The sequence below is a fragment of the Vicugna pacos genome, chromosome 12, assembly GCF_048564905.1.
Source record: "Vicugna pacos chromosome 12, VicPac4, whole genome shotgun sequence".
Taxonomy (NCBI): domain Eukaryota; kingdom Metazoa; phylum Chordata; class Mammalia; order Artiodactyla; family Camelidae; genus Vicugna; species Vicugna pacos.
The window spans coordinates 34,704,405-34,732,306 of NC_132998.1; the positions used below are offsets into that span (position 1 = coordinate 34,704,405).

The following is a 27,902-nucleotide window of genomic DNA, read 5'->3' on the forward strand; positions in this document are numbered from 1 at the left end:
TTAGGAGTCAGAAAGAAGGGGGAGAGAAAAAGCATTAGACAAGCAGGAGAACCATTTGTCTGAAAAGTCGAAGAAGCCAAGGAGAGGGCTTCAAACAGATGGTGTGGCCCACAAGGGCTGTGAATGTGCAGAGGTCAAGTTACTGAACAGAAAAGACCTGTTGATCAGGAGGTCGGCCCTTTCAGTGGCAGAAGAGCTAGAAGCCAGATTGAAGAGGGGGATGGGAGGAGAGGCCGATGAGGAAGTGGAAACAGCAACTATAGATTGCCCTTGGAGTTTAAGAAAGCAGGAAGAAAAATGGCATAGTGGCAATCCGAGTGGGCAGAAGGATTGAGAAAGTTTTAAAAATAATATGGGAGGTCTGCTTGGACTGTTTGGAAATAGTCTTGTGGCATAGGAAGGTTGAAGACTCTAGAACAAGAGATTAGTTGAGAAATAATCAGAGGCTATGGTTTCTAGGGCTCAGATAGAGAATTAATTGGGATGGAAAATATTCAAGCACTTGTGCCACCCACTTCCTGCCCAAAACAGTTGTCCTCAATCGGCCATGGCAAGTAGATATGCTCTCCCGTCCTCTGTAGGGTCATTTGGTCAGGGTTGCTGTACCAGGTTGGGCTTTTTCTAGATACACAACAGCAGCGATGTGTGGTTTGTTTACTTGCCTAACAAGTGCTAAGGTTTGTTTTAATTTTTGGATATACGAAAGTAGGCATAGCAGTTGGACTATATGAATTGTAGGAAGAAATATATGATAAGATATATTGAGTCCTGATGAAAGAAACAAGTTATAAATGAATTTTTTTCATAGCAGAGAAGTTAAGTTTTAGGAGACAGAAGCAAAGGCATTTTCATTTAGATCTTTTCCTTAAAGCCAGGAATTTGTGCAACAGTCCCAGAATTACCTAACAATATATCTGCAAATATTAACACCCCCAAAGTTTTAGGAAGCTCAGAGTCCCATTAATTGGGACCTATACTAACTTTCAACTTCTTTAATTCCTGTAATTTCACTCTATCTTACTATCCTTAAACAACTAGTTTACTCTGTAATCATTGTAGTTAGCCTATATCTAATACTAGTTTTCTCTGCTGTATAAAACTATTTTCTTAACATGTAACAATATTAATTTAATTCTAGATTCTGGATACAAAGGACCTTACAATACAAAAAGTGGTCATCAATGGACAAGAAGTCAAATATACTCTTGGAGAAAGACAAAGTTACAAAGGATCACCAATGGAAATCTCTCTTCCTATTGCTCTGTGCAAGTACGAATGTTATCCATCTTTCTCTTTTATAGTTAAATAAAGGGGAAATATATTTTCACTTAATTTAGACATTTTTTCCCATTTCCTATTTTTAGCTTGTGTGTATGTAGTAATTGGCACACTACTCTTACCAGTCTGTTCAGATTGAAGCTTATAGTGAACATTATATGTTCTTAAGACACTAAAGAAACTCATATAAATTACTCAAGAATAGGACTTTTGATAACTGTTATTTCTTTACTCATCATTTTAGTAACATCTAGAGTGATGGTGAGTCTCACCATCTTAAGGAGGCATCTCAGGATCACCTGGGAAGCTTTTACAAGCTGTAAGTTTTCCACCTCGTCCCCAGAGGCCAGCCACTTTTATTCATGGAACAACAGCAGTGACAAACAGCAGAACCGTTTCTATGTACCAATCTCAGGATAAGTGCTTTAGATGTATTCTTTCATCTAACCATTACAGTAACCCTTTGTGGTATGATCTACTTTTACAGATGAGGAAAGGGAATCTCAGAGAATTTAACTTATTCAAGAAAGTGGCAGCCAGAATTGCCATATTGGGAGTATATCCCACTCCTTGATATACTGGGCAGGGGGAAAAGGGTGGAAAGCCACTGGCCTAGAACAAGGTTGATCTACTCCCACCTACCAGTGGCCAGTGTTTCCATGCTTTCCCTTCCCATTTAAGGAAAATAAAGGAAATACATCATTTGGGAGGTATATCATTAACTGCATTTTATAGATGAAACAGCTGTGGCATAGGGAGGTGAAATAATTTGCCCAAGTTCACAGCCAGTCGTGGCAGAGTCAGGATTCAAACACAAGCACGGCCACTGGTCTCCAGAGCATTTGTTGTTTCCTCATTAACAGCACTGCTCAAACTACCTGGGGTGAAGGGCCAGTTTTTGTTAGTTCCAATCTGTCACAGGCTAATACTTTTATAAAATGCAATAAAAATGAATTACTAGGAAGAAAAGATGAAATAATACAAGCACACATTTTTTAATTCTTAGATTAAACAGACATAAAAAGTTACTGTCAAGTTCTTGACTTACCTTGTCCAGTAACAGCTTGCAGACTAGCTCTAGGCTCTGTTATGGTCTGGCACCCAAGCGGTGGTAGTCGAAGTTCCAAAATTATTTCTTCTACTTTCCCACTACTGTAAAAGATCACATGATATCACAGAAAAAAAAGCGGGAGAGTCAACTAATAATAGCTCCTGTTACATCTTCATTCAGGTAAGAAATAGATACCTGGCATTCAGGAAAGATAGTGCACAGCAGATATTCTGAGAACCTACTCTCGTAAAATATTATTTATATTATTCAGTGTATGTATGATAAATTCAAATTTTAGATAGACTGAATTGTACTCTACTAATGCATTTGTTCCTTTCATATAGAAATCAAGAAGTTGTTATAGAAATTTCTTTTGAGACATCTCCAACATCTTCTGCTCTTCAGTGGCTCACGCCAGAACAAACTTCTGGGAAGGAACACCCCTATCTCTTTAGTCAGTGCCAGGTAAAAAGGATTTGGAATGATTTATTATTCCCAGCTCATGTGGTTAAATGGAGCAAATGGACAGAGATCTCATGGATACATCAGTTTACCTAAAACAGTATTTTATTTTATCTTATAAAACCTACGTATATTTTCATTTATCTCTCTCACTATTAACAATTCACATATAACTTCAAAAAAGAAACTTCCTTTAATTTGAAAACGTGTTTACCTAGGTTGGACTATCAGGTCATATTGATACTCATATCCTCAGCACCTAGCATAGAACCTGGCACAGAGTACACTCAATAAATGGTCAAAAAATGAAAGGAAAACATTGATAAAACAAAATATGTACTGGTTACGAAAATTGCTAACAATAAAGAAAAGTGAAAGATCAGATTTCCCATCCTCTCCAGACACCATTGCCCAGAGGTAGCTGTTGAGTTGGTGTGTATCTTTTTCTGATTTTTCATATACATTTACAAATGTAAATATTATGTAAATATATTGAATATCCCTTTAAAATGATCTGATTTAAACTATGTCTGTTTTCTGTTTAAAAACTAAGAATAAAGAACCACATAATTAAGGATGATCTGTCACAAAGATAGTAAGTATAAAACTCCTCTGAAAGAAAAAAAGCTAATTCTGTTAGTAATCAAATAGTTTACAATTAAAGGAACTCACTTCATTAAGCATTGACTGTATTTCCAAGCACTGTGTTAGGTACTTCATATATTTAATCCTTTTAATATTCCTGTGTGATAGATACTGTGGTAGGCTCACATTTGAATGTAAGTATATCAAAAAGGAAGCAATGCTGGCATCTGATTTAGACATATTTATTTTCTTTTGCCAATTAAAACCTCTTTTTAACCTAAAAAACCTTTAGTTCACTAATCTGGAAGAGATATAATATTCTAGGCAAGAATGTACCAATTATTCACTATCTCTTACGTGATTCTCATCACTAATTCTTATGGATTGTCCATAAACTAAAGTTGGCAAGAAATGTAAGACTTGTGAGTCACAAGAATGTAAATTTTGAACAGATTATTCCATTTCTTGTTGGAATCAGTTTTTGAAATGGAGGAAAGAGATTAGTTAAATTAAGAAATTATTGCAGTTGATAAGAAGCATCTGCAAATGATTTTGTTTGATGAGTTTGCTTACAGTTGTCTATGCATATCTTCCTGGATTTAGTTTTATCCAGTGCAATACATACAAAATGCTCTGGCATTGCTGAGCCACATAACCAAACCATTAAGGAACCGTAAAGGCATGGTCTTGGAACCTTATTTTGGGAGAGAGAACTGGGTGGTTTTTCTAGTTATACCGAATCCATCTAGAGGTCATTTGGGATCCCCATATCTTTGAATAATCTACAGATCTGAGTTGAAAAGGGCTAGAGTTTGGAGGATAGAGGATAGAAGGAAGTTTATGGAAGCATAAAGTATGTCTGGGATTTATAACAACTTCAGAGAGAGATGTTAGTATCAGTAGTCCTTTAAGCTCAGTAGACTGTCTCAAAGAGGCTAGGATTCCTTTGTTCACCAGCAATAGATACAGACTTATCTGTGAACAGGCCAGGGTATAAAATCACAGGTACTCTGGCCATTCTTCTTGATGGAACTGATGTTTACGACAGATTGATGTGGAAGCAAAGAAACACTACATATTATGTGAATGAATCTGTCTAGATGGTAGTGAGAAAGATTTTTCTTTCTCCTCCTTATCTTCCTAGTGTTTACTTTCGTAGTTTGCTGCAAGATCAAAGTCAAGACTCTAGCAACATGCCCCAAGCTGTGTTTCTCAGAACACTCAGGCCCCGTTAGATGTTAATAACTAACCAGAGGAAAATGGGTTTCATGTTGAAATAAGTATAAGAATTCAAATAGGTTTCTTTATTGTAGGTATTGTCAGAGCCTTCAGGAGGCTAATGTTACCAGTGACTCTCCCAGACAGGGATGTAATATGCCATGGTTCTCAAATGTACTTCACTGAAGAGAGCCCTTTTTTCTCAGGGTTCCCATCAGCTTCTCACTGGGCACTACTATTACTCAGGAATCACTGCTTAACCTTGCTTCAAGCTTCAGCTGAAATGTGGGGGTTGACCATACAATAAAATGGAAAATCAGGGGGGTTTTTTTATCCACAGGTCTACTTTTGTTACTTTAAAAGAGCTGAAGAAATGTGAGGCATATTTTTATTTTTAAAATGAATATGTCTAAGGACAATGCACAATTTTAATGATCTCTTAATGACTTGATTTAGGAGACAGAGGAATAGCTGTTTCTTTTTTCTCCTCCCTCTCCCAGGCCATTCACTGCAGAGCAATTCTTCCTTGCCAGGACACTCCTTCTGTGAAATTAACCTACAGTGCAGAGGTAAATATCACTGAAACTACTAACCGAATTAAATGATCTGCTCTAGTATTTTGATAGGGATTGCATTCAATCTGTAGATTGCTTTGGGTAGTATGGACATTTTAACAATATTAATTCTGCCAATCCATGAGCATGGGATATTTTTCTAAAATGACCCATGTAAGTAAATGTGGTATAAATGATAAGCAGAGATAATAATTGAATTTTTATAGTTAGAAATATTTTACTTCATTTTTGAAATACATAAAAAAGAGGCTATGGACCTCATTTGGAATTTCTATTTTAAAGGCTATTTCAAACATAAATATGAAAAAAGGAAATGAGTGCCACTCATTTTAAAAGGAATTCAGAATTCTGGACCTAAAAACAAGAATTTGGGAACAACTCTTTTTAAATAAAAAAAAATTGACATTTGTAGAATTAAAGTTCCTATAAATGCACTTTCTAGCCATATAAGCATCTATCCAGGTATCCTAGTGGGGGCATATGCTGCAGATTTGTCTGTGTACATTTCCAAAGTATTCTTGTCTAGGGTACTACTAATCCATTTAGGAAAAGGTAGACTATAATTAATAAATAAATGCTCTCCTAGAGGCTAGACTGACTTAGACCAAGCAAATAGAATTGGGAACCAACATGTATTTACAGGGCCTTCTTGAGTCCCAGATCACCCCACAACCAAACCGCCCGTAGGATGGTGCCATAGAAAACTATGCTTGGAGGCCAGGAATCCCAGGTTCTGGACTTAATAACTGTATGACCTTAGACAAGTCTTTTGACCTCATGACCTATGTTTGTCTCATCTGTGTAATAGGTCACTGCCCAAGTGAAGGGAGGAAGCGGGACCAGAGTGTTTCTTGAATGCTTTTAAGCTCTGGGCCCTATAGTTCTTGCAGCGCTGGTTCTGGAGCTGCTGATTCTGGGCCTGCCTCAGTGATAGCTTTGAGGACTGGGCCATGGGGGAAGAACATGAAAGTCCAGCATTACTGGGCTGGATGCTGGCTAGATCATGAATACTCAGGGGATGATCCTTTATTCCGGCATTTATCAGAAGTCAAACTTTCAGAATCATGGTGGGAGGGCACACACTTAAGTGACCGTACGTGTTGTCCCGTAAGGATCTTTTCCCATACTAATTTCCAGAGAAAATTATTTCACATTTCTCAACAATAAGTTTGTTTCTCACATTCATGACCCTTAAAAAGTACAATTTATAACTCCAAGTTTATGTTTTAAGTATGAGACCGTTCAGAATTGTATTCTCTGTCCTGAAGTGAGTATAGCATCCTTTGGAATCTCTTCTGAGAGTGTTGAGGGGAGCAGGGGTGGTGGTTGCCATTGCCTGGCATGGTGCTGAGCTCTTCATTCACATTATGGATTCCCTGCAACAATCTTATGAAGTGTTACCCTCATCAGAAGGGGGAAACTGAGGCCTAGGGAAGTTACTTGCCCAAGTCCATGCAGTTAGTAAATGGCAGAGCTAGGATTTTAATCTAGTTTCTACCAAATGCTCTTAATATGGCTGGATGAATGGATAGGTAGATATTTCACATTCATTTTTAAAGAAGCCAGCTTTATATATTGCTGATTCTATTTATAAAACTGATACATACAAATGTATTGGGTTCACAGTCTATTGTATCGATAGTCAAGAAGGCGGGAAGAATGGTTATTTTACATAGAACCTTTTAATTCTAACTGACAACAACATCTTCTCAATTAGGTGTCTGTCCCTAAAGAACTGGTAGCACTGATGAGTGCCATTCGTGATGGAGAAGCACTAGACCCAGAGGACTCAAGCAGGAAAATATACAGATTCAGCCAAAAAGTAAGATCTTAGGGTCTAGATTTTTGTATTAGGTGGTAGGGAGCTACAAATAGCTTTTCCCATCCAGAGCTTTTGCCCTCTGCTGTTTTCTTCATTTCTTTTTCTTTTGTGCTTTTAAAATATTTGGTTCTGCTCCCAGTGTTGACCCGAAGACAGAGGCTGCTCGATAGGCATAGTTGGGGGTGCCTCGATCCCATTTTCCCTCAGCTCAGTCACTAGCAGGTTCCCGGTTCCTAAATTACACTTTCACCTGCCCTGTACCAGAGCATGGGCACATGATTATGTAGCATTTACAAATGGAAGAGCTGTCTTAGACCAAAAAAGCACTCTGTTACAGCCCTTTAAGTTAAAATTCCTATGTGGCTGGTAATTTGACTTGTATCTTTGACTGTAATGAGTAGTTTGTGTGTGTGTGTGTGTGTGTGCGCGTGCGCATGCACTTTGTAAAGTCTCTAACAGAACACGTAATGGAGCCACAGTGGACAATTTTGCTCCCACACCAGCTTCTGGGATTCCAAGCTCCCAAACCTTCAGTATCCTCTTACTGCTAGGTTATTTTGCATGTCTCTCAAATCTACCAGGAATGGTTTTAAAAAAGAAATTTAAAAAAACGTTTTTAATTCAAGAGAAAATGACAAAAAACTGAAGAGAAAAGCCTAGATGCCTTCTTGTATGTTAATTTTTGTGAAATGCTTAAAATATACCTTGTAATACTATGTGCAGTCATGTTTCTCACAGTTCAGATGCTTTCCTTCCTAATGATATAAAAGGGAAATGTTTTGAAATGTTTTATGTCGCAAATCTGAACTATTTGAACCCCTCAGAAATGAGAACAATTTGAGAGATACAAAAGGAAAGTAATACATATGAATGTTTGGAGATTTGAAAGGGAATTTACTTTCTCTTGAATACAAATCATCTTATTCTGAAACCTTTTTAAACACTCATTTGAGCATGTGGTTTGTGTTTTGTCTGCCCCTTAGGTTCCGATCCCCTGCTACTTGATTGCGTTAGTTGTTGGCGCTTTAGAAAGCAGGTGAGCTTTTGAACAAATTGTGGGGTTTATGAAAAGATTAAATCTCAGGCGTCTTGAACTTCTGTCAGGATTAAGTGGTAGATCAGTTGTGTATTTCTCAAGATACCAAGCTGATAGCCCTAGAAACACTCAATCTAATCATGAAATGTAAGTAACGAATTTTTTATGCTAAAAAATCTTTAACAATCACCCCTTAGTTTTCCCAAGTATTATAGAATGAGCATGTGCTTACCTTTAGAGATCTGGAGTCTAACATAAGTTTGAACAAGTCACTTCTCATAACTTCCATTTCCTCATCCTTGAAATTATAATATCCCCCTTTCCTACCTCATTGGGTGGTTCTGTGAAACAAATGAGATAAAATATATTAAAGCATTTGGAAACCTATAAATATTACAGAAATATCAGATAATTTGTTAAAATGTTACCAACAACTGGGGTGCCTTTCTTTCTTAATTTTTTGTTTATTCTTATTTCTAAACAACGGACAATTAAGAATGGCTGTAGTAATCACTTCCTTTAAATTGCCAGAAACATGGACATGGTGAAGTCAGGCAAACACAGATTCTGGTTCCAGCTCTAGCAGTTAACTATCTACATCCTTGGCCAACTCACCTCTTTGAGTTTTACCTCCACCTAAAAACTAGAAATAATCACATATACTTCAAAGGAGTTTTGTGAGGATTAACACACTTAACATATGTAAAGCTCCTGGCCTAGAGGGGGCACTCACTAAATGATAATTATAATAATTGTCACAGCCGCTGACAATCAGCAGGTCTGATTGTCAACTCCAATGCATCACCCCATTGAATCCTCACAACTGTGGAGTGGATACAATTATTTCTTCTCGTTTACCAATAAAGAAATGGATGCTCAGTGAGTTTAGATAATCGGCTGAGAGTCACAGAGCTAGGAAATGTCAGAGCCAGGACCCATATCTCAGCCCTCTGACTTTGGAGCCCATGCAGCATGGAGGTCTGCTATCTATGGTGGCAGCCACAAACCACTGTGCCTGGAGATGTGCTGTATGTGTAAAACACACACTGGATTTCTAAAGACTTAGTATGAGAAAAAGAATGCAAGACATTTCACTAGTAATCTTTTATACTGATTATTTGTTGAAATGATAATGTTTTGGATATGTTGGGTTAAACAAAATATGTTATTAAAATTAATTTCATCAGCTTCATTTGGCCTTTTTTATAAAATGTGGCCACTAGACAATTTAAAATGACATATGTGGCTCACATTTGTGGCTCTCATACGTAAATTTTATGTTGGATAGCACTGGTTACCATCTCTACTCACTGTGGTCCACAGACCAATAGCTTTGGCATCACCTGGGAGTTGGTTAGAAATGTAAATTCTTGGGCCCTATCCCAGGCCTACTAAATCAAAATTTGTATTTGAACAAGCTCCGCAGATAATTTGTATGCATACTGAAGTTGGAGAAGCACTGCTTTAGAATCCACTGCCTCTCTGGGGCAGAATATCAAGGCAGAGTCTTATTGTTTGGGATTTGGCATTGCATAAAATTTTTAAGATGAAATTTAGATAAAAAAATGTTTTTGCGTTCTAGTCTTATATAAGTGATACTATAATTGTTTTTTTCTTCTTTTTTTTATTGTGGTTTTAAAAACCCACAACATTTACTGTCTTAACCATTTTAACATGTATAATTCAGTAGTCACTAGTGTTAAGTATATTCACATTGTTGAGAAACAGATCTCCAAAACTTTTTCATCTTGGAAAACTGAAACGCTGTACCCTTGAAACAACCCCCATTTCCACCTCCCTCCAGTCCCTGGTGACCACTGTTCTTTCTGTTCTCTGAATTTGACTACTTCAGATACCCCACCAGTGGAGACATAGTGTATTTGTCCTTCTCTGCCTTATTTTACTTAGCGAAATGTCGTTAAGTTTCTTCCATGTTATAGCATGCGACAGGATTTCCTTCTTTTTCTGTTTGTTTCTTCGTATATAAAAATGTTCAGTCTTTAAGGGCATAACAAAGTTTATATCCCCCCTTGTTCTGGAACAATCTCTGATTAAGCCATGACTGCGTTTCTGTAGTTGTAAGACTGAGGGAAGAAACTAGATCCCTAAAGGTCTTACCGGAGCCAAAAAGCTAACCTTTGGAGGCACTTCATGTCTCAGTTTTCACCTGGCCCAGACTGCACCTCCGTACAGACACGCAGATTTATTGCCACATTTACAATGGGAGGTTTGTACCTCAGAGAAGCCATTTAACGTCACCTCCTCCCCATAAGCACATGGTAAATCACACTCCTACTCTAAGGATTTGTATGCAATACTTTAAATCTTTCCTGGAACCAGGGGAGTAATTTGTCTTGAATTTTGTTTTTATTAAGCTTTTTCACTTTGCAGGCAAATTGGCCCAAGAACACTGGTATGGTCGGAGAAAGAGCAAGTGGAAAAGTCTGCTTATGAATTTTCTGAGGTTGGTCCTAAAGGTACCCCTTACAATAACAACTGTGGTAGACAATAGATTTAAGATTTTAAGTATGAAATGAGATGGTTTTAAGTAATGTGGTAGAAGAATCAAATAGTATGTCTTATTTTATGTGGATTTGCAGTCCATGCATTTTTGTGTCATTTTCATTGTAAATAAGCATCACTATCTCATAGCCTTCATAGAAAGCAATGTACACTCTTAAGAAATTCATTATGGTAATGATTAAGACATACAAATATATGCATTAATTTTCCAGACTGAATCTATGCTTAAAATTGCAGAAGATCTGGGAGGCCCATATGTTTGGGGGCAGTATGACCTATTGGTCTTGCCGCCATCCTTCCCTTACGGTGGTATGGAAAATCCTTGCCTCACTTTTGTAACTCCTACTCTGCTGGTAAGTGTTCATCTTTCTTCATCTGAAGTTGAGTTTTCCTCAAACATAAACCTAGATGTGAAGAACCTTAGACTTCTAATATTTTTAAAAGTCTTTTCTCTTATTTATGTAACCCTAGTTCTGATTTTATTGCTTATTGTGGTTATTAGCATCATCTCATTTTTCTGAAGAGAATGATTTGGTTATTTGGGAGAAAAGAATATAGGGTTCAAGGTATTTGGGGATACTGGGGGAGGAGGGCTGTGTAACAATTATCTGTTGGTGAGTCACATATTCAGACAAAGAAGCTATACCATTTACACTTGGCATATATCTACTGGTTAAAAAAATAAAACAAAACAAAACTCAGTTTACCATGCCTAGGAAAGGATTAGCCCACAAAATATAGCTATATTTTATATGCCTTTGTAAGCTACTTTAAATCCTTCCTAGAACCAAGTGAGTATCGGATTAGCAACTAAATAGATAAAATAAAAACACCAGAGGAGACATAGGACACTACAGACTTTTCTTAAACATACTGTGGGTAATAAGGGGAGAATGAAGGTACATAAGGGTGAATAACAGTGGATATTTAAAAAATAGAAGAGAAGAAATATTTCCTGGAAGTTAATTACAGACAAGTATAGTTATTCTCCTGGTATTGGAAAAATTCCCAGGATGGGGGAGAGAAAGAATTCTGCTATTTTTCAGTCCTGTAATTTTTATTTTCTCAGTACATGTTGCTTTTGAACTCTTTGGAGTGGCATAGTAGATACAGGGGACCATAAATGCCAGAATACTGCATCTTGACATAGGCAATCTTTTAGATATAGTCTTGGTTTGATTGCTGAAACACTAAGGTACTTTTCTTCTTTTTTAGGCAGGTGATAAGTCACTCTCCAATGTAAGTTAAAATTTATTATCATGGTCTTACCCTCGAGAAGTATTAAGTCAACTGATTTTAAAATATCCATTGTATTGTTATATTGAAGACATGGTTCTAAAGGATAACTTGGAGATTCTCATTGCAAGACATTATTATATTATCAATTAGATTTAAGAGCATTTTATGTTTTGATCTCCATTTATCTTAATATTTTCTAAATAATATTTTGTTACTATTTTTTTAAACTGTGCTATACTTTTTTTAACTTTGGCTAAATTATGATTTTCTTTGCTGAACTGAGTAATTTCATGAATATCTCAGCTAATGTTAAAAAAAATTGAACAAAGTAGAATTAAAAAAACTAGAATGCCAACACCCATTTATGATAAAAACTCTCACCAAAGTGGGTATAGAGGGAACGTATCTCAACATAATAAAAGCTATATATGACAAACTTACAGCCAGCATAGTTCTCAACAGTGAAAAACTCAAAAGCTTCCCACTAAAATCTGGGACAAGACAAGGCTGCCCACGATCACCACTCCTATTCAACATAATCTTGGAAGTCCTAGCCAGAGCAATCAGGCAAGAGAGAGAAATAAAAGGGATCCAAATAGGAAAAGAGGTAGAAGTGTCACTATATGCAGTGACATGATACTATATACAGAAAACCCTAAAAGGTTCACACAAAAACTACTAGAAATAATGGAAGAATTCAGCAAGTTAGCAGGTTACAAGATTAACATTCAAAAATCAGCTGCATTTCTTTACCCTAATGATAAATCAACAGAAAAAGAAAGTAAAGAAACAATCCCCTTTAAAATAGCACCCAAAGTAATAAAATACCTAGGAGTAAATCTAACCAAGGAGGTGAAAGACTTATACACAGAAAACTATAAACCACTGATGAAGGAAATTAAAGAAGACTTTAAAAAATGGATAGATATCCCATGCTCTTGGATTGGAAGAATCAATATTGTTAAAATGGTCATACTGCCCAAGGGAATCTACAGATTTAATGCAATCCCTATCAAATTACCCAGGGCATATTTCACAGAACTAGAACAAATCATAATAAAATTTATATGGAACCACAAAAGACCTAGAATTGCCAAAGCATTACTGAAGAGAAAGAAAGAGGCTGGAGGAATAACTCTCCCAGACTTCAGACAATACTATAGAGCTACAGTCGTCAAGACAGCATGGTATTCGTACAAAAACAGACATATAGACCAATGGAACAGAATAGAGAGCCCAGAAATGAACCCACAAACTTTTGGTCAACTAATCTTCGACAAAGGAGGCATGAATATACAATGGAATAAAGACAGTCTCTTCAGCAAATGGTGTTGGGAAAACTGGACAGCAGCATGTAAAGCAATGAAGCTAGAACAGTCCCTTACACCATACACAAAAATCAACTCAAGATGGATCAAAGACTTAAACATAAGACAAGATACAATAAACCTCCTAGAAGAAAACATAGGCAAAACATTATCTGACATACATCTCAAAAATGCTCTCCTAGGGCAGTCTACTCAAGCAATAGAAATAGAAGCAAGAATAAACAAATGGGGCCTAATGAAACTTACAAGCTTCTGCACAGCAAAGGAAACCATAAGTAAAACAAAAAGACAACCTATGGAATGGGAGAAAATTTTTGCAAATGAAACGGACAAAGGCTTGATCTCCAGAATATATAAGCAGGTCATACAACTTAATAAAGAAAAAACAAACAACCTAATCCAAAAATGGGCAGAAGACCTAAACAAGCAATTCTCCAAGGAAGACATACAAATGATCAATAGGCACATGAAAAAAGGCTCAATATCACTATATCAGAGAAATGCAAATCAAAACTACAATGAGGTATCACCTCACGCCAGTCAGAATGGCCATCATTCAAAAGTCCACAAATGACAAATGCTGGAGAGGCTGTGGAGAAAAGGAAACACTCCCACACTGCTGGTGGGAATGCAGTTTGGTGCAGCCACTGTGGAAAACAGTATGGAGATTCCTCAAAAGACTAGGAATAGACTTACCGTATGACCCAGGAATCCTGCTCCTGGGCATATATCCAGAAGGAACCCTACTTCAAAAAGACACCTGCACTCCAATGTTCATAGCAGCACTATTTACAATAGCCAAGACATGGAAACAGCCTAAATGTCCATCAACAGATGACTGGATAAAGAAGAGGTGGTCTATTTATACAATAGAGTACTATTCAGCCATAAAAACCAACAACATAACGCCATTTGCACCAACATGGATGCTCCTGGAGAATATCATTCTAAGTGAAGTAAGCCAGAAAGAGAAAGAAAAATACCATATGAAATCACTCATATGCAGAATCTACAAAAAACAAAAAACAACCCATAAATACAGAACAGTAATAGACTCATAGACATAGAATACAAACTTGTGGTTGCTGGGGGGGGTGGGGGTGGGAAGGGATAGACAGGGATTTCAAAATGTAGAATAGATAAACAAAATTGTACTGTTTAGCACACGGAAATATATACAGGATCTTGTAGTGGCTCACAGCGAAACAGAATGTGACAATGAATGTATGTATGTTCATGTATGACTGAAAAATTGTGCTCTACACTGGAATTTGACACAACATTGAAAAATGACTATAACTCAATAAAAAATGTTGAAAAAATAAGATTACAGACTTAAGCTAAGTGAAAAAACAACTAGAATGCTTACATAATGAGTTATTTAATCAATTTTATCATTAATCACTTCCACCATTTCCTTTAGGTTATTGCACATGAAATATCTCATAGTTGGACTGGAAATCTAGTGACCAACAAAACTTGGGATCACTTTTGGTAAGATTTATTATTCTTTCTTTATTGGTTCTTGTTACTAATTTCTTTCCCTGCCTTCCACCATCCTGAATTGTTTTATGTGTATATCTTGTTTTTCTTTGTTACCATCTCTAGTAGTAGGCAGGCTTGTTTTTTGGGTTTTATTTAATTCTGTAATACCGTCACAATGTCAGGTAGAACAGAGGTTTTCAATTGATGCTTACTGTTTAGTTCCTGGTATAGTCACATTTTAATACATGGACATGCAAAACCAGAGTCATGGCTTAGTTTTCCATACCATCTTCTGAGCTGGGCAGTCTGCTTATACTGCAGTGTTCATGCCTTACTATTGCTTTACTCTGTAGAAATGCCAAAAAGAAAATCCTTGTTGATTAAAATGCCTCTTTATCTCAGCCATGTCAATGTTTTTATTTTTAAATTTTTTCAGGTTAAATGAAGGACACACTGTATACTTGGAACGCCACATTTGTGGACGATTGTTTGGTGAAAAGTTCAGACATTTTCACGCTCTAGGAGGATGGGGAGAACTACAGAATTCGGTAAGTGAGTGATACATTTAAAAGCATTCATCCAAAATTGTGTAGGTGTTCAAAAATTCATTCTGCAGAGCAGCTTTACTCAGTAGCAAGAAGAAAGTCATTTTTACCAGTTTGGGAAATCAAGCAGATGCTGGTATAATGTTTTGTTGATACATGTGAGTCATTATCCTGTGTGAGGTTGTTCATGACCAACAGGACTTCACTGGGCCTTTTCAAGTAATGGAGTCAGTTAGTTACTCTGTTTGAATTTTGTTTGATGCATTGATGTCATTTTTAAGTGCCCTCTTCTGAGCTGAATTTGCTAACCAGGCACTGAAACATTTTTCTAGTTTTTTGTAAGAATAAAGCCTACTGTTGTGCAAGAAATATCATGGAACCTTAATGCTAGTAGCCATCCTGTTAACAGACTTCCAGAAATGTGTGCTAACATATCCTATGGTTTCCAGTCTCTAAGTTTAAGTTCTAGATTTCTCTAAAGTTATGCCACCAGGTGAAGTAACACTCCCTTACTAGCTTGTTTGCATGGTGGTAACCAGTCTTCATATTTGAACATTCCTCTAATTTTGTGTCTCACAGATAAAGACTTTTGGGGAGACACATCCTTTCACCAAACTTGTGGTTGATCTGACGAACGTGGATCCTGATGTAGCGTATTCCTCCGTTCCCTATGAGAAGGGCTTTGCTTTACTCTTTTACCTTGAACAGCTTCTTGGAGGACCAGGCAAGTAGTTGGCACTTTCTGACTTTTTTTCTGAGGGTAATAGAATTTTTAACTGTTGTTTTTGCTCCACTTTTTTTTCTTTCAGTTCATTTCTTTGTGTAGCTGCAGAAGAAATCTGTATCATTTTCTAATGTTACCTCTTTACTTAAGACCTTGAATAACCCGTGACTTCTAAAGTGTTCTGCTTGACTTAAAAGACAAAAACAACTGAAAGATTAGGAAAATAGTATGTACTCATTGAAAAAAAAAATGTGTTGCATAGAAGTTTGTAAGAGTGACAAGTGAGAGTTCCTCAGTTTGGTATGTGTGACTCCAGATCTTTCTCTAAGTGTAAATGAACAAATAAATATACAGTTATTACAGAAAGTGAATCATGCTATATATTTGTTCTACATTTGTTTTTTAACTCAACCATGTTTTACATACATCCTTCCACGTCAGAACATACAAATCTATCTTATGCTTTTTGATGCTGTCATAACATTTCATTACATACATGTGTTGAGTTTATGTAACCTTCCCTGTTGATGGGTGTTTAAAAGCACTGTCTTGTCAATGGACTTTGATGGACCTACCTCATCTGGATTCACTCCATCTGTCCAAGCTTACATATTTTCTTCCTTTTTGATCATTGCTTTTAGAACTTGTGTTGTATATCCCTTTTCTGTGTCTTGTGTCACCCCCTTACCTCTACCTAGGATTTCTCTTCCCCCTTCCACCAAATTGCATATTCTCTTCAAGGTCCAGCTTAAGTCCTACCTCCCTTTTTTAATGTTCTTTGACTCTTAAAGCCCTCATTGGTTTCCCTGTTCTCTGAATGTTCTCTGTGGTTTGGTAGAATGTGAAGAACCAAAAAATATGTTAAATAATTACTTTTCTACTAATTGACTTCTTTTTCTTTTTTCTTTTCTTCTTCTTTTTAAAAAACTCTTAGAGGTTTTCCTAGGATTCTTAAAGGCTTATGTTGAGAAATTTTCCTACAAGAGCATAACCACGGATGACTGGAAAGATTTCCTGTATTCCCACTTTAAAGATAAGGTTGGAATTTAAAAGCTTTCTTATTTTTCATGCTCAATATAGCTTTATTTAATGACTGTTTATTAGGCTGATATGAATTACTTCATAGTAGTATTGCTTTAGAATTCATTTTAAGACTCAATCTTTCATTGAATGTTTTCTTATTTAAAATGTGATCTCAACAACATGAACTCATGTGTGGAATTTCAGAGCAATCTGCTATAGTATGTTTCAGAGATTTATTTTTTGTGTGTACTTAATTTTTCTATTTTAATTATTTGACAGATAACTTGACAGATATACTGATGAGTATGAATTTATTAGAAAAGAAACTTAGAAATTATCCTGACATGTCTACGTAGACAAAATTATAGATTTGAGAACCTGAAAGTCTGTTTTAGATTTTTTTTTTCAATAGAAAAGAGTGTTCTATAGTAAACTTGGTGTTCCTTCTGTTCACAGGTTGATATTCTCAATCAAGTTGATTGGAATGCCTGGTTCTACTCTCCTGGACTGCCCCCTATAAAACCCAAGTAAGTGCTTACCCACCAGTGCTTTCCTCCCCATTCTCCTAAATCCTAGAGCTCCTCAAATAACTGAAAGGGTGTTATGCCTTCCTTAAGCTATTCCTAGTTTGTGATGAGAGGAGAGTTCTTAGGTGTTAGAACCTTAACTTCTGAGGTCAAATGAATAATTTCCATGATATTATTAATATAAATCAGTTCAACTGACTGCAGGTAATTATTGAGTGCCTCCTTTCTGCACAAGGATGGTGAGAGAGATGGAAAAGAGTAAGATATTCCCCTTTCCTTGAAAATAACATATAAGTATCGTGTTAATCATTACAACAGTGTTGTCAGTTATCGTCCCCACTCCAGAGAAGGCAGATTAGGCTCAGCTAGGTAGAGTGTCTTGCTGAAAGTTGCCCAGCAAGCAAGTAATGAGTTGAGATTGAAACCCTGGCAATCTTAAACCCTCCATTATACTATGTTTTAAATGAAACACCTTCCTAATATCAGGGACCCGAAGCCTGGTATTCTAAGAGTCCTGTGAAGATGCTAACTGCTTTGTGTTGCAGCCAAGAACATGCCGTTCCCTCACCCTGAGTACTCTTCACCCAGTTAATTCTAATCTCAACTCAAGAATCACTTCCCCATGGAAGCACTTCTTGACCTCTCTAACCAGGTCAACTCTCCATGTAGGGGTTTCTTGGTGCTGTGTATCTCCTCTTCACAGCTGTTGCCACAGTTGTAATTTTAGATTTATTTGTGTGATTATTAGTCTTTCTCTGTCACTGCACTGAAGCACCATGAGAACAGGTCTCATACCTGGTTCATTCATTACTTTTCTTAGGACCTTGCCCTACGTAAGGGTTGCTTCCCCTCCCTGGGCTAATTCTTACCTCGTTTTTTTTTTCATTACAACAAGAAAAAGTTTTAGGCACCAAAAAACAGATCAGCCAAAGGTTTTTTCTACTGCCCTATTGTTCCTTATAAAATCAGTGTAAGTCATGTTCTAGCTGAAGGTGATTTACTGCCTGAGCAGTCAAGGACCTCTGATCCCACTTGGACTGGAGGGCAAATGAGAGGGTTTCCCTTCTGTCCACAGCCTGACTACTTCACCAAGATAAACTGGCGGCTGATTCTGTTCTTTAACAGAAACATTTCATAGCAAGCATGCTTGATTTATGGACAAAGAGGGATGTTTGACAAGAATCTTGCACACATTACATGGTCTCTTCCATTGTAATGATTTATTTTCTAAGTTGAGAACACACATCTTAGCGTAACTTGCTTTACTTAATGGTCAGAGTTTGTTAATTCTGCTTTCATCTGAAAAGAACAAACTCACATGATTTTGCAGTCTCTCAAGGGTGTCCTGGGATACCATTATTTCCCCATCATCTGGAATGGCGCCTGTCACATAGCAGTTGCTCACAGATCTGTTGGATGTTTAGATGGTAGGAACGACGGAATGTAAAATCCACGAGAACAAGGACTTTGTGGGGTCTGCCACGTTGTCCTGAGCGCCTGAAACTGCTCCTGCCATGCAGTCATGCTGAGTGTGCTCATCTTGGTCCCAGCTCCTTCAGCACAGACTACAGAAGCATGTGACAGTCCTTGCTGAGATGTTGTGACATTCTCTCCAAAGAATGATCTAGTGTTTCACTTGGTAATTGGGTAGCCACTTGGATTTCTGTGTCCTTAGATGATGCCAGTAATATTTAAATGAGGTAGATTTCCTGCTTCCATCATTCTGGAGTTCTTTATCTTTATTTTAAAAGAACTGTGAAATTTACATATTTAAATTTCACAGTATTAAGTATGTAAATTATTAAGTTCTGTAACTTCAGAATGGCACTGATGCAAAAGCAAAGCATGTGCATTTTTAGAAAACTTAATCTCTGCTACTTTTCATCCTTGCAGTTATGATATGACTCTGACAAATGCTTGTATCGCCTTAAGTCAAAGATGGATTACCGTGAGTAATAATGTGATTTTTGACTCGTTTTTGAATTGTGCAAATACATCTCTACTCAATGACGTCTGAGGAGTGTTGCTTTACTTATAAACTCATGTATTTGGAAACACTATTCATAAGTCAAGTTTGTCCAAAATGATACGGTACCAGCCCACAATGTGTAAAGTTAAGTTTGAGAGGGGAAAACAAGCAGATGTTGATGGTATTAGTTCTGATTTTTCTTGCTCCTAGGGGAGAGTAAGTGATTTTTAGGAAAGATGAATGGGCTCTCAGAAGAACAGATAGGGAGGTATGATAGTTTGCAGTAAAGTTTGTGTGGGTGTGGAGAGTAAGAGGAGTAGAAAGTGCCAGGTCTTGGGAGAATCCACTAAGAGCCAGAAGAAGGAAGAGGAACCAAGTCAGGAGTAAGGCAGATCAGGAAAATGGAACCAGAAACCAAGGGAAAATAGACTCTAATTTTAAATAAAATATAAACATCTTTGGGATGATTTAGAGATTCTCATAACAAGGTTAGAGCATTACTAACTTGTTAGATCTAAGTTCAAGTTTTTGGGTTTTTTTTTTTTTTTGGTAAGAAATTATAAAATCTAAGCGGCTTCTCAGAGAAGCAGGCGGTTGTACGCATATGTCCCTCCCCATCAGGACTTCGCCGTCTCCATCTCACCCTTCTCTCTGCCCACCTTGCCCTCCATGTAACCATGACCAGGAAGTTTGGTTTATCATCCCCTTGCTTTTTATCTTTTTACCACTAATGAATATATCCTTAGTCGATATCTTAAATGTGCATGCTTTTGAACAGAGAATGAGATCTGTAAGTTCTGATATTTAGGTGAGTTTCTAAAGAGGAAGAAGTTCTGATATTAAGAAGTATTTTGAAGGAAGAGGAGGGTGTAAAATAATATGTTTCTGTACAAGAATGTGTATGCATACGTTAAATTTTCTGGAAGGAGATGCAAGGAACTACTAATGTAGGTTACTGAGGATTGGGACTTGGAGACAGGGAGTAAAAGCAAAGGAATTTTTCATTTGGTCCTATTTGATTTTTTTTAATGTTTGTATATATTTCTTTTAAAATTAAAAGAAACTCTAGTTTAAAAGAACTTCAAAATAGTTTTAAAAGATTTTTAAAATACTTATTTTGGTAAGCTTTATTTAGTCTTCCTTTATCATTTCCTCAAAGACAGTTGGCAACAAATCTCAGTTGAAAAGTACAGACTCACTTTTTTTCCCCCTTAGATGATTTTTAAGATTAAGTGGGGAAAATAGAATGTATGGAGATGGAGGTAAACATCAGCTTGTGGCCTTATCCATTCATTAGTGTGATATTTAAAATATGCAATTTGATCCTTTACCTAAATTTTTGAAATGGCCTATAAAGTAGTGGACATGCTTTTTGTAATGTTTCTTTACTTTGGAAATCTATGTATCATGAGTGGTACAAAGGATGTCAAAAGTTTCCTCCACTCTTGTTATTAATAGTCTAATTTTTCCTAAATAATATAGGCATATCAGCTCTTTAAGTTATGGTGATGCAATCTCAGAATGATTAAAATAGCTAAGGCTTAAATTTATTTTTTTAACAATCTTATGCATACTTGTATTTCTCTCTTTCTTAATTTTTATTTTTATGTCAGATTAATAAGTAAGTATTATTGAATTGTACACAAATGGAAATAATCAGGTAACATTTCTTTTAGGCCAAAGAAGATGATTTAAATTCATTCAGCTCAGAAGACCTGAAAGACCTATCTTCTCATCAGTTGAATGAATTTTTAGCACAGATGCTCCAGAGAGTAAGTAGTAGTTCAAAACGCTGGAAATTAAACTGGGCATAAAGGAACAATGTTTACAGTCGAACCCAACTTGGAAAGAAAAATTAATGTGGAAACTAACCTAAAAAAAAAGTGTATAAAATCCATTTGTTTCCTTAAAAACATTTGGTGAATGCCTGCTATGTTTAATATTGTGCTGAATATAAAAATATGTAAGAAAGGAATATGCTGTGTCCTCAGAAAGTTTATAATCTAGTAGGAAAGGTTACAAATGCAAAATTTAGTGATAAAAGGATATTTTTATGTATCATTTGAGGAAAAAAAGGAAAAAGAACTCCCTTCCCACTGGCATCATCAGGAAGAATTCTGGAGGAGGAGGGCTTGGTTTGAGCAGAGCAGGGTCAGCAGCGAGGTAGGAATTCAAGTCAGGGAGCAGCAAGGGACAGCGTGCCCAGCGTTGCAGGAGTCAGTGGTAGCTCTGGGAAAGACGGGAACACAGGTACTACTAAAAGGCTGCTAGAATCAGATGTGATGAGTCTTGAATACCACGCTAAGAATGTTAGATTGTATTCTCGTCAGTAGCAAAGTATTTAGCATTTTTAACAAGAGAGGTCCTTTGACAGAGTGATGGATTATGAAGACTGTCCCACTGGTGCTTAGGGTTGGAGTGCTGTGAGGAGCACTGGTGGTGAAAGTTAGTAGGGAGATTCTTGGAGGACAGGACATGAGGGAAGGAGGGAGGGAGCTGGTGACAAAGGGAAAAACAGGATGGGTGAGAGGGAGATCACACAGGATGAGAGCATGGGGGTTGTGACCGACGGGATTTAGGGGTTAACAGGAAGGAGTCCAAGCAGATTTGAAGGTTTCAAAGCCAGGTAGTTAAAAGAATATGTGAAGTTGAAAGGAGGTGCTGTATTTCGAAAGGGAGACAATGACGGTGTCTCTACTATTACGTGCAGGGAGCTCTTAGGTCCAAGGACCTGGAGAGGAACAGAGAAGACTTTGAACAGAATTTCCTATGGAATCGATACAAAATGAGGAGTAGGAATTTAAAGCAACAGGGGCCTTAGAGAATCCATTTTTAGTGCATGAAACCACCATCACGGTTTCACCAGTTTCTGTAGCCCTGCCTGCTGGGTAGCCTAGAAGCAAGAAGAGAGAGAGCCAGATGGGCTGGCTGGGGAGTAGGCACAGGGGACACTACAGAAGTAAGGGCACCCGGGAGGTGAACTTAACCAGCTGGCCTACCACGGTGGACTTGGAGCTTGGCTGAACTAAGCAGTTTGGGAAGGGTCTGGTAGTCAGTGAGAGCAGAGATGGTTAATGAGGGTGGAGTGAGGGTTTTGTAAGATGAGGTCATGACGAGCGGAGAGCTACCATCAATCTAGTGGAACCTCAGCCTGCACCCCACAGACACCACAGACTCTCTGCCGGTCCAGACGGAACTCTCCTTTCTTTCCTTCACGCAAACCTGTTCTACTTGAACGTGGGATAACACAGGCACAGGAGTTATGAGCCCCCTGAAACTATACACACAAGTTTGTGTTTATATCGTAAATATATTCCCCTCACCCCAAGGAAGGGGTCCATAATATCGATCAGATTCTGAAAGAGGCCTGCAATATAAAAGTTTAAAAATTGCTATTTTGTAAGGATATAGATTTCGGAGGAAATATACAATGATAAAGCTGGGAGGAATTGATGAGGGAAAAAATTAAGGGACTGTGATAGAATCTGAAGAATGGAATAAATTTAAGACATAAGAGGTATAAGGATGAACCTGAAAGATTCTGGAAAGGCTGTGAAGGTTAGCATCTATATACGCCAGAAAGTCTGAGAGAGTAATTCTCATTTAGTTCTCCATGTACCTCACAAACTAAATTAGTCCCTTGGCTCCTAGCAGAACACCCTTATCCAGAAGAAGTTTGCACAAAATTTATTTTAGTGTGCATGTTTCTTTTATTTTTATCTAACTTATTTCTGTATTATAAAATACTGAGGATTTTAATCTGGCTAAGAATTTCTCTCCAGCTCCTTTCTTCCAAGGAATCCTGTTGAAATGATACGTTCTACTTCTTTATTTTGCTCTTAGGCACCTCTTCCTTTGGGGCACATAAAGCGAATGCAAGAGGTGTACAACTTCAATGCCATTAACAATTCTGAAATACGATTCAGGTACATCATTTTAACTTGTCTCAGTGGAAGAAAGTAGAAAACTACTTTAAAAGGTGGAGAAAGGGAAAGCAGTGTGTGAGACATACGTGAGGCTTGGGAAATCCTTGTCAAATTTATTGCGTCTATACCCATCATTATCATGGTCTTTAAGGAATAGTTTGCAATATCTGTAAGACAATAATATTAATCTTTTTGTTAAAATTCATTCTAAGCTTCTCATAGCTTTTATAAAAAAATTAGAATTAAGGATTCAATGGTAAATAGGCATTCTTCAACAACTAACCAATGGACTTTGACATGGGAATAGTTAGAAATCTGTGATTCTGTTCATCTTAAGTCAGATTTGTAGTGTGAGCTTAAATCAAAGTTTAATTCCTTCAGAAATTGCATATGTCAGGTTCATGAGCACTGACATGATCCAAACCTTTTAAAACATATGATCTTTTTCAAGAACAAACTCTTCTTCCTTCTCTTTTCCAATTATTAAATGGTGTATATAAGAATTTGAGATTCTCAGAATAAAGACATAATATATGGTGGTGTACAATGCAACTATAATATTGGGATTATTCATCATTACAAAAGCAATTTTCAGATAAACCTGTCATATCCTACTTTTTCCTCCTCATTTCCTACCCCAACCCCCCTAAAAATCCTCCTCTTAGATGGTTACGACTCTGCATTCAATCGAAATGGGAGGAAGCAATTCCTTTGGCTCTAAAAATGGCAACTGAACAAGGAAGAATGAAGTTTACTCGACCCTTATTCAAGTAAGAACCAAGTCAGACTATGCTTTGACTTTATAGAAGGAATGGGAAAGGAAAATCTTACACAGCTGTCTTTGTTATTGCTAAATTTAACTCTAAAGTGCAATCTAAAAATAATATTTTAAATTTGTTTAAGATTATAGATATAATTTTGGGATAGGAATGAACACGTCTAAATATTTAAAATTTGAGATGATTTCATTAGTTTTTTAAGGAGCATTATATATGGATTACCTATTACGGGCCAAATAGGGCTAGACGCTGGTGAAAAGAAAAAAAAATTGAAGACAATCTTACATACACAGAAAGATCTTTAAAAGCAAGTAGAAGATAATTGGTGAGTAAGGATGGACAAGAAAAAAGAGTCAAATTAAATGCAAGAAGAATTGAGCAGGTAAATTCAAATCTTTTTGATTCAGATGTTGCAAAGAAGTCTTAAGAGCAGGTTGCTTGAGAAAAGTTGTATCTTGGCCACAAGATACAAGTTAAGAATATCTTAGAGAAGTTATGTTGACTATGGATTTGGCAGAATTCTGAAAAAAAAAAATACAACCGTGACTAAAAGTATCTATTATTAATCTGTTTACTTTTCAGTTACTTCACAAGTATAATACAATTTGCCAAAACAAGTCAACAAGTCATTATCTATCTTTCTTTTTTCTTTTCTTTATTATTTATTTTTTTTTTTTACAGGGACCTTGCTGCCTTTGACAAATCCCACGATCAAGCCATTCGTACCTTCCAAGAGCACAGGGCGAGTATGCACCCCGTGACTGCCATGCTTGTGGGGAAGGATTTAAAAGTGGATTAAGGACCTGCCCATGGCTGATTTCAGACATTTCTCTTTTTAAAAAATTAATTCATAAAGAAATACAAAACTTCAACTCACACTGTAATGAAAAATGTCATTTTAGTTTTGGCTTTTTAATGTTTTCTCAGTGATCTTTTTTTCCATAAATAAAGCTGAGCTACCTCCCTTCCCCCACTCCTGGTGGCATGTTCTTTATAAAGTGAATTTTAGCAAAGTTTAACCTTTTGATTTATAAATGTCAATTTTTAAATTAGTTTCATATTCATTTTCTCCCAGTATGGTCACAAGATACATCAACATATTATTTACCCTGTACTTTATGCTCTTTAAATGGAATCTGCTGCACACCAAAACTTCAACATGATTAGAGTTTTGCTTTTAAAATAACCTTAAACATGAACATTCAGTTAGATTTGCTTGTCACCCAGCTGATGGACACAGGATGAACTCTGACCAAAATGTATGAACTCTAGTGAGAACGTTCTGCTCCCCACGCCTGGGTCCACCTACTGACCCACTGGACCTGTCCTGTTCTCCTGTCCGTTAGGGTCAGATGGCCACCCCGAAAACTCCCACTTCCCATCAGTCCCTCAGGTACACCTGACAGTCTATTCAGCCTGCCTCAGCTCCTTATTTTAGTGGTCAGCAACTATTCTCCACCCACATCGAATATACAACACAGAGAAAGAAATAATTGAAAACAATACAACAACTTGAGCCAAGTGAGAAAGTAACAAAATACCCCCATGAGTGTATGCAGGGCCCCAGGTGCCTCAGCACACGGTTTGGGCACCCCTATTGTATTAGTTTAGATTCTTTGATTGTAAGTGACAGCAACCCCAATGACTAGAAGTCAGAAGAGGAAAAGGAGGACTATTTTAAGGCTACAGAGTTGGGGAAGGCTATCAGAATCTGAGGACAGACAGAAGGGGACAGACACTGGGACTGCAGAGCCATCAAAACTCTTGTCTCCCTTTTCTGTTTCTCTGGTCCATATTGTATAGTCTGGCTACCCCCAGCTTTACTGTTGCAGATAGCTCTTACCACATGGAGAGACTGTCTTAGTTTCAGATTCCCAGAGGGAAGACTCTAACCCAGCTTGGGCCCTGGCCAAATCAACTCTAGCAAAGAGAAATGGTGTCTTAGAGTATAAATGTGGGTGGGAGTATATCATCAATAAATACCCACCCAAAGTGCTAATGTAGTAAAAATAACAAGAACAACAAAGTCTTAAAATACATAGAAGCAAACACCCAGATAGTGGGGCAGATATCAAAGAGGCAGATTCCTGGCCCTTCCTGTAATCCTGAGTCTTCTCCCCTGTTCTCACTCCCCTAAGCAATTCTCTCCTTTTGGACATGCATCTACACTGCAGTGTGATTCTGTTTCTCAAGGCTCTGCTCTCACTTGGCTCCATCCCAGGAATACCAAAAGAGACAGTTCAGCTCAAATCCCTGGTATATAATCACATTCTAAGTGATTAGATTTTAGCAAATCCATGGACCCAGATGATGCTCTTGGAGGCTTCCCCTGCCCTATAAGCTTAACTCTGACTCTAAGCTAATGTCATTTTTCAGTTATCACTAATTAGTGATACTGAAAGTGAACTGGGGTAAGGGAGGCCAGTAGGGTGGTCTTGAAGGAAACTACGGAGACGGTAGAGGGCGCTAAAGACAAACATTTGTAGGGACCTACCTGGGACCAGCTCAGTGCAGTCTACACTTAACTTCAGTTAATACGTGTATGTTGAATACCTTTGTGCCTGGCTGGATACACACATAATTTCTGGATGAACAAAAATAAGTAATATTCTATATAATGCTAAAGAAGAAGTAAAGCAGCCCAGAGAAGGGCCACTTACCCCAACTGAAGGGTTTAGGGAATGCTTCCTGGAGAGGAAAAGGCCTGAACTCAGTCTTAAGGAATGAGAAATCTAGCTAAGCAAAGGAAGTTGGAACTGTGTTCCAACCAGGTGAAGAAAGAATAACTTCATTAAAAGTATTGACTTCTGGGTTCTCTGGGTCATGAATTTGGACAGAGCCAGTGGAAATAGCTTGCCTCTGCTCCACGGTGTCTAGGGCCTGAGCCTAGAATCCTCAAACAGTGCGGCATGACTCACTGGGAGATGGGGTCATCTGGCAGCTTCTCTCCTAACACGTCTGATGTCTGGCCTGTGATTACGCAGAACCTGGGCTCAGCTGGGGCTGGCAACTGGAGTGCCCAGTAGTTTGAGTTTTCTCACAGCACAGAGCATAGGAGGACTTCTTATTAGGCTTCTTTACACATCTGCAATCATCAGCAGGGAGTAAGCACCATGAGGGTGGAGAGTGTATCTTATTTCATTCCCAGCACCTAGCATAGTGCTTGGGACATAACAGGCATTCAAGAATTACTTGTTGGATGAATGAATGGAGGAAGGCAGAAACATAATGTGCTTCAGGTCTAAGGGCCTCAGTTTTCTGAGATGTAGGAGGTAAGGGCTTCCTCTTAGAGGGGGTAGATGTTGAGAAAGTCCTTGAGGAGCAGGGTGAATGTTTTGGGAACCCTCTAAGGGGGAGGGACACACAGCAGGACAGCGCCATGATCCACCCATCACAGGATTTTCTGTAGCAGAGCCTGCCACTTGGGTGAACACTGACAGAAGTTTGCTGTGATGACCCAGGGGGTGGGTCTGACTCAGTGTAGGAATGGGGTTAGGGTTTTAAAGGAATTTCAAAGCAGTCCAGGTGAGTAACTAGGGGACCAGCTTCCAAGGAAAGTGAGAAAGGTGGTAGGAAATGAAGGGAAGAAAGAACCGACCCAAGGCCGGGCTCAAGGGCAAAGATGACTGAAATGAGGGGAACTGGAAGGGTAGGAGTTTGTGGTCAGAAGGTGGGGTACTGGAATTTAAGATTTGTATGTGTACAAAATTCAGACGATGATGAGTTCCAGGGTGTGGTCAGGAAATGGGTAGCTGAAGTGCTGACTCCAGTGAGGCCGAAGGAGAGGCAGCTCTTTCTTCATACACT

General features: G+C 37.7%; 1 protein-coding gene and 1 long non-coding RNA gene across 2 annotated transcripts in view; one reads left to right on the forward strand and one right to left on the reverse strand.

Moving 5' to 3' along the window:
* LTA4H (leukotriene A4 hydrolase) overlaps positions 1 to 25,069 on the forward strand; it is a 29,911-nt gene extending 4,842 nt beyond the window's left edge. The window contains exons 2-19 of the mRNA XM_006197924.4: positions 1,139 to 1,269; positions 2,674 to 2,794; positions 5,095 to 5,163; positions 6,887 to 6,991; positions 7,975 to 8,027; positions 10,419 to 10,491; positions 10,763 to 10,903; positions 11,766 to 11,789; positions 14,541 to 14,611; positions 15,039 to 15,150; positions 15,727 to 15,871; positions 16,806 to 16,909; positions 17,351 to 17,421; positions 19,315 to 19,369; positions 21,067 to 21,162; positions 23,234 to 23,316; positions 23,982 to 24,086; positions 24,777 to 25,069. Of these exons, the coding sequence (XP_006197986.1) occupies positions 1,139 to 1,269; positions 2,674 to 2,794; positions 5,095 to 5,163; positions 6,887 to 6,991; positions 7,975 to 8,027; positions 10,419 to 10,491; positions 10,763 to 10,903; positions 11,766 to 11,789; positions 14,541 to 14,611; positions 15,039 to 15,150; positions 15,727 to 15,871; positions 16,806 to 16,909; positions 17,351 to 17,421; positions 19,315 to 19,369; positions 21,067 to 21,162; positions 23,234 to 23,316; positions 23,982 to 24,086; positions 24,777 to 24,894 (1,677 nt within the window). The 3' untranslated portion in view covers positions 24,895 to 25,069. The remainder of the gene's footprint in view (positions 1 to 1,138; positions 1,270 to 2,673; positions 2,795 to 5,094; positions 5,164 to 6,886; positions 6,992 to 7,974; positions 8,028 to 10,418; positions 10,492 to 10,762; positions 10,904 to 11,765; positions 11,790 to 14,540; positions 14,612 to 15,038; positions 15,151 to 15,726; positions 15,872 to 16,805; positions 16,910 to 17,350; positions 17,422 to 19,314; positions 19,370 to 21,066; positions 21,163 to 23,233; positions 23,317 to 23,981; positions 24,087 to 24,776) is intronic.
* Positions 2,028 to 8,346, reverse strand: LOC140700196 (uncharacterized). The gene is made up of 3 exons (XR_012078507.1): positions 8,260 to 8,346; positions 2,327 to 2,430; positions 2,028 to 2,156 (listed from the first exon to the last, which is right to left on the reverse strand). It is a non-coding gene; the product is annotated as an uncharacterized lncRNA (long non-coding RNA).
* Positions 25,070 to 27,902: the final 2,833 nt, after the last annotated feature.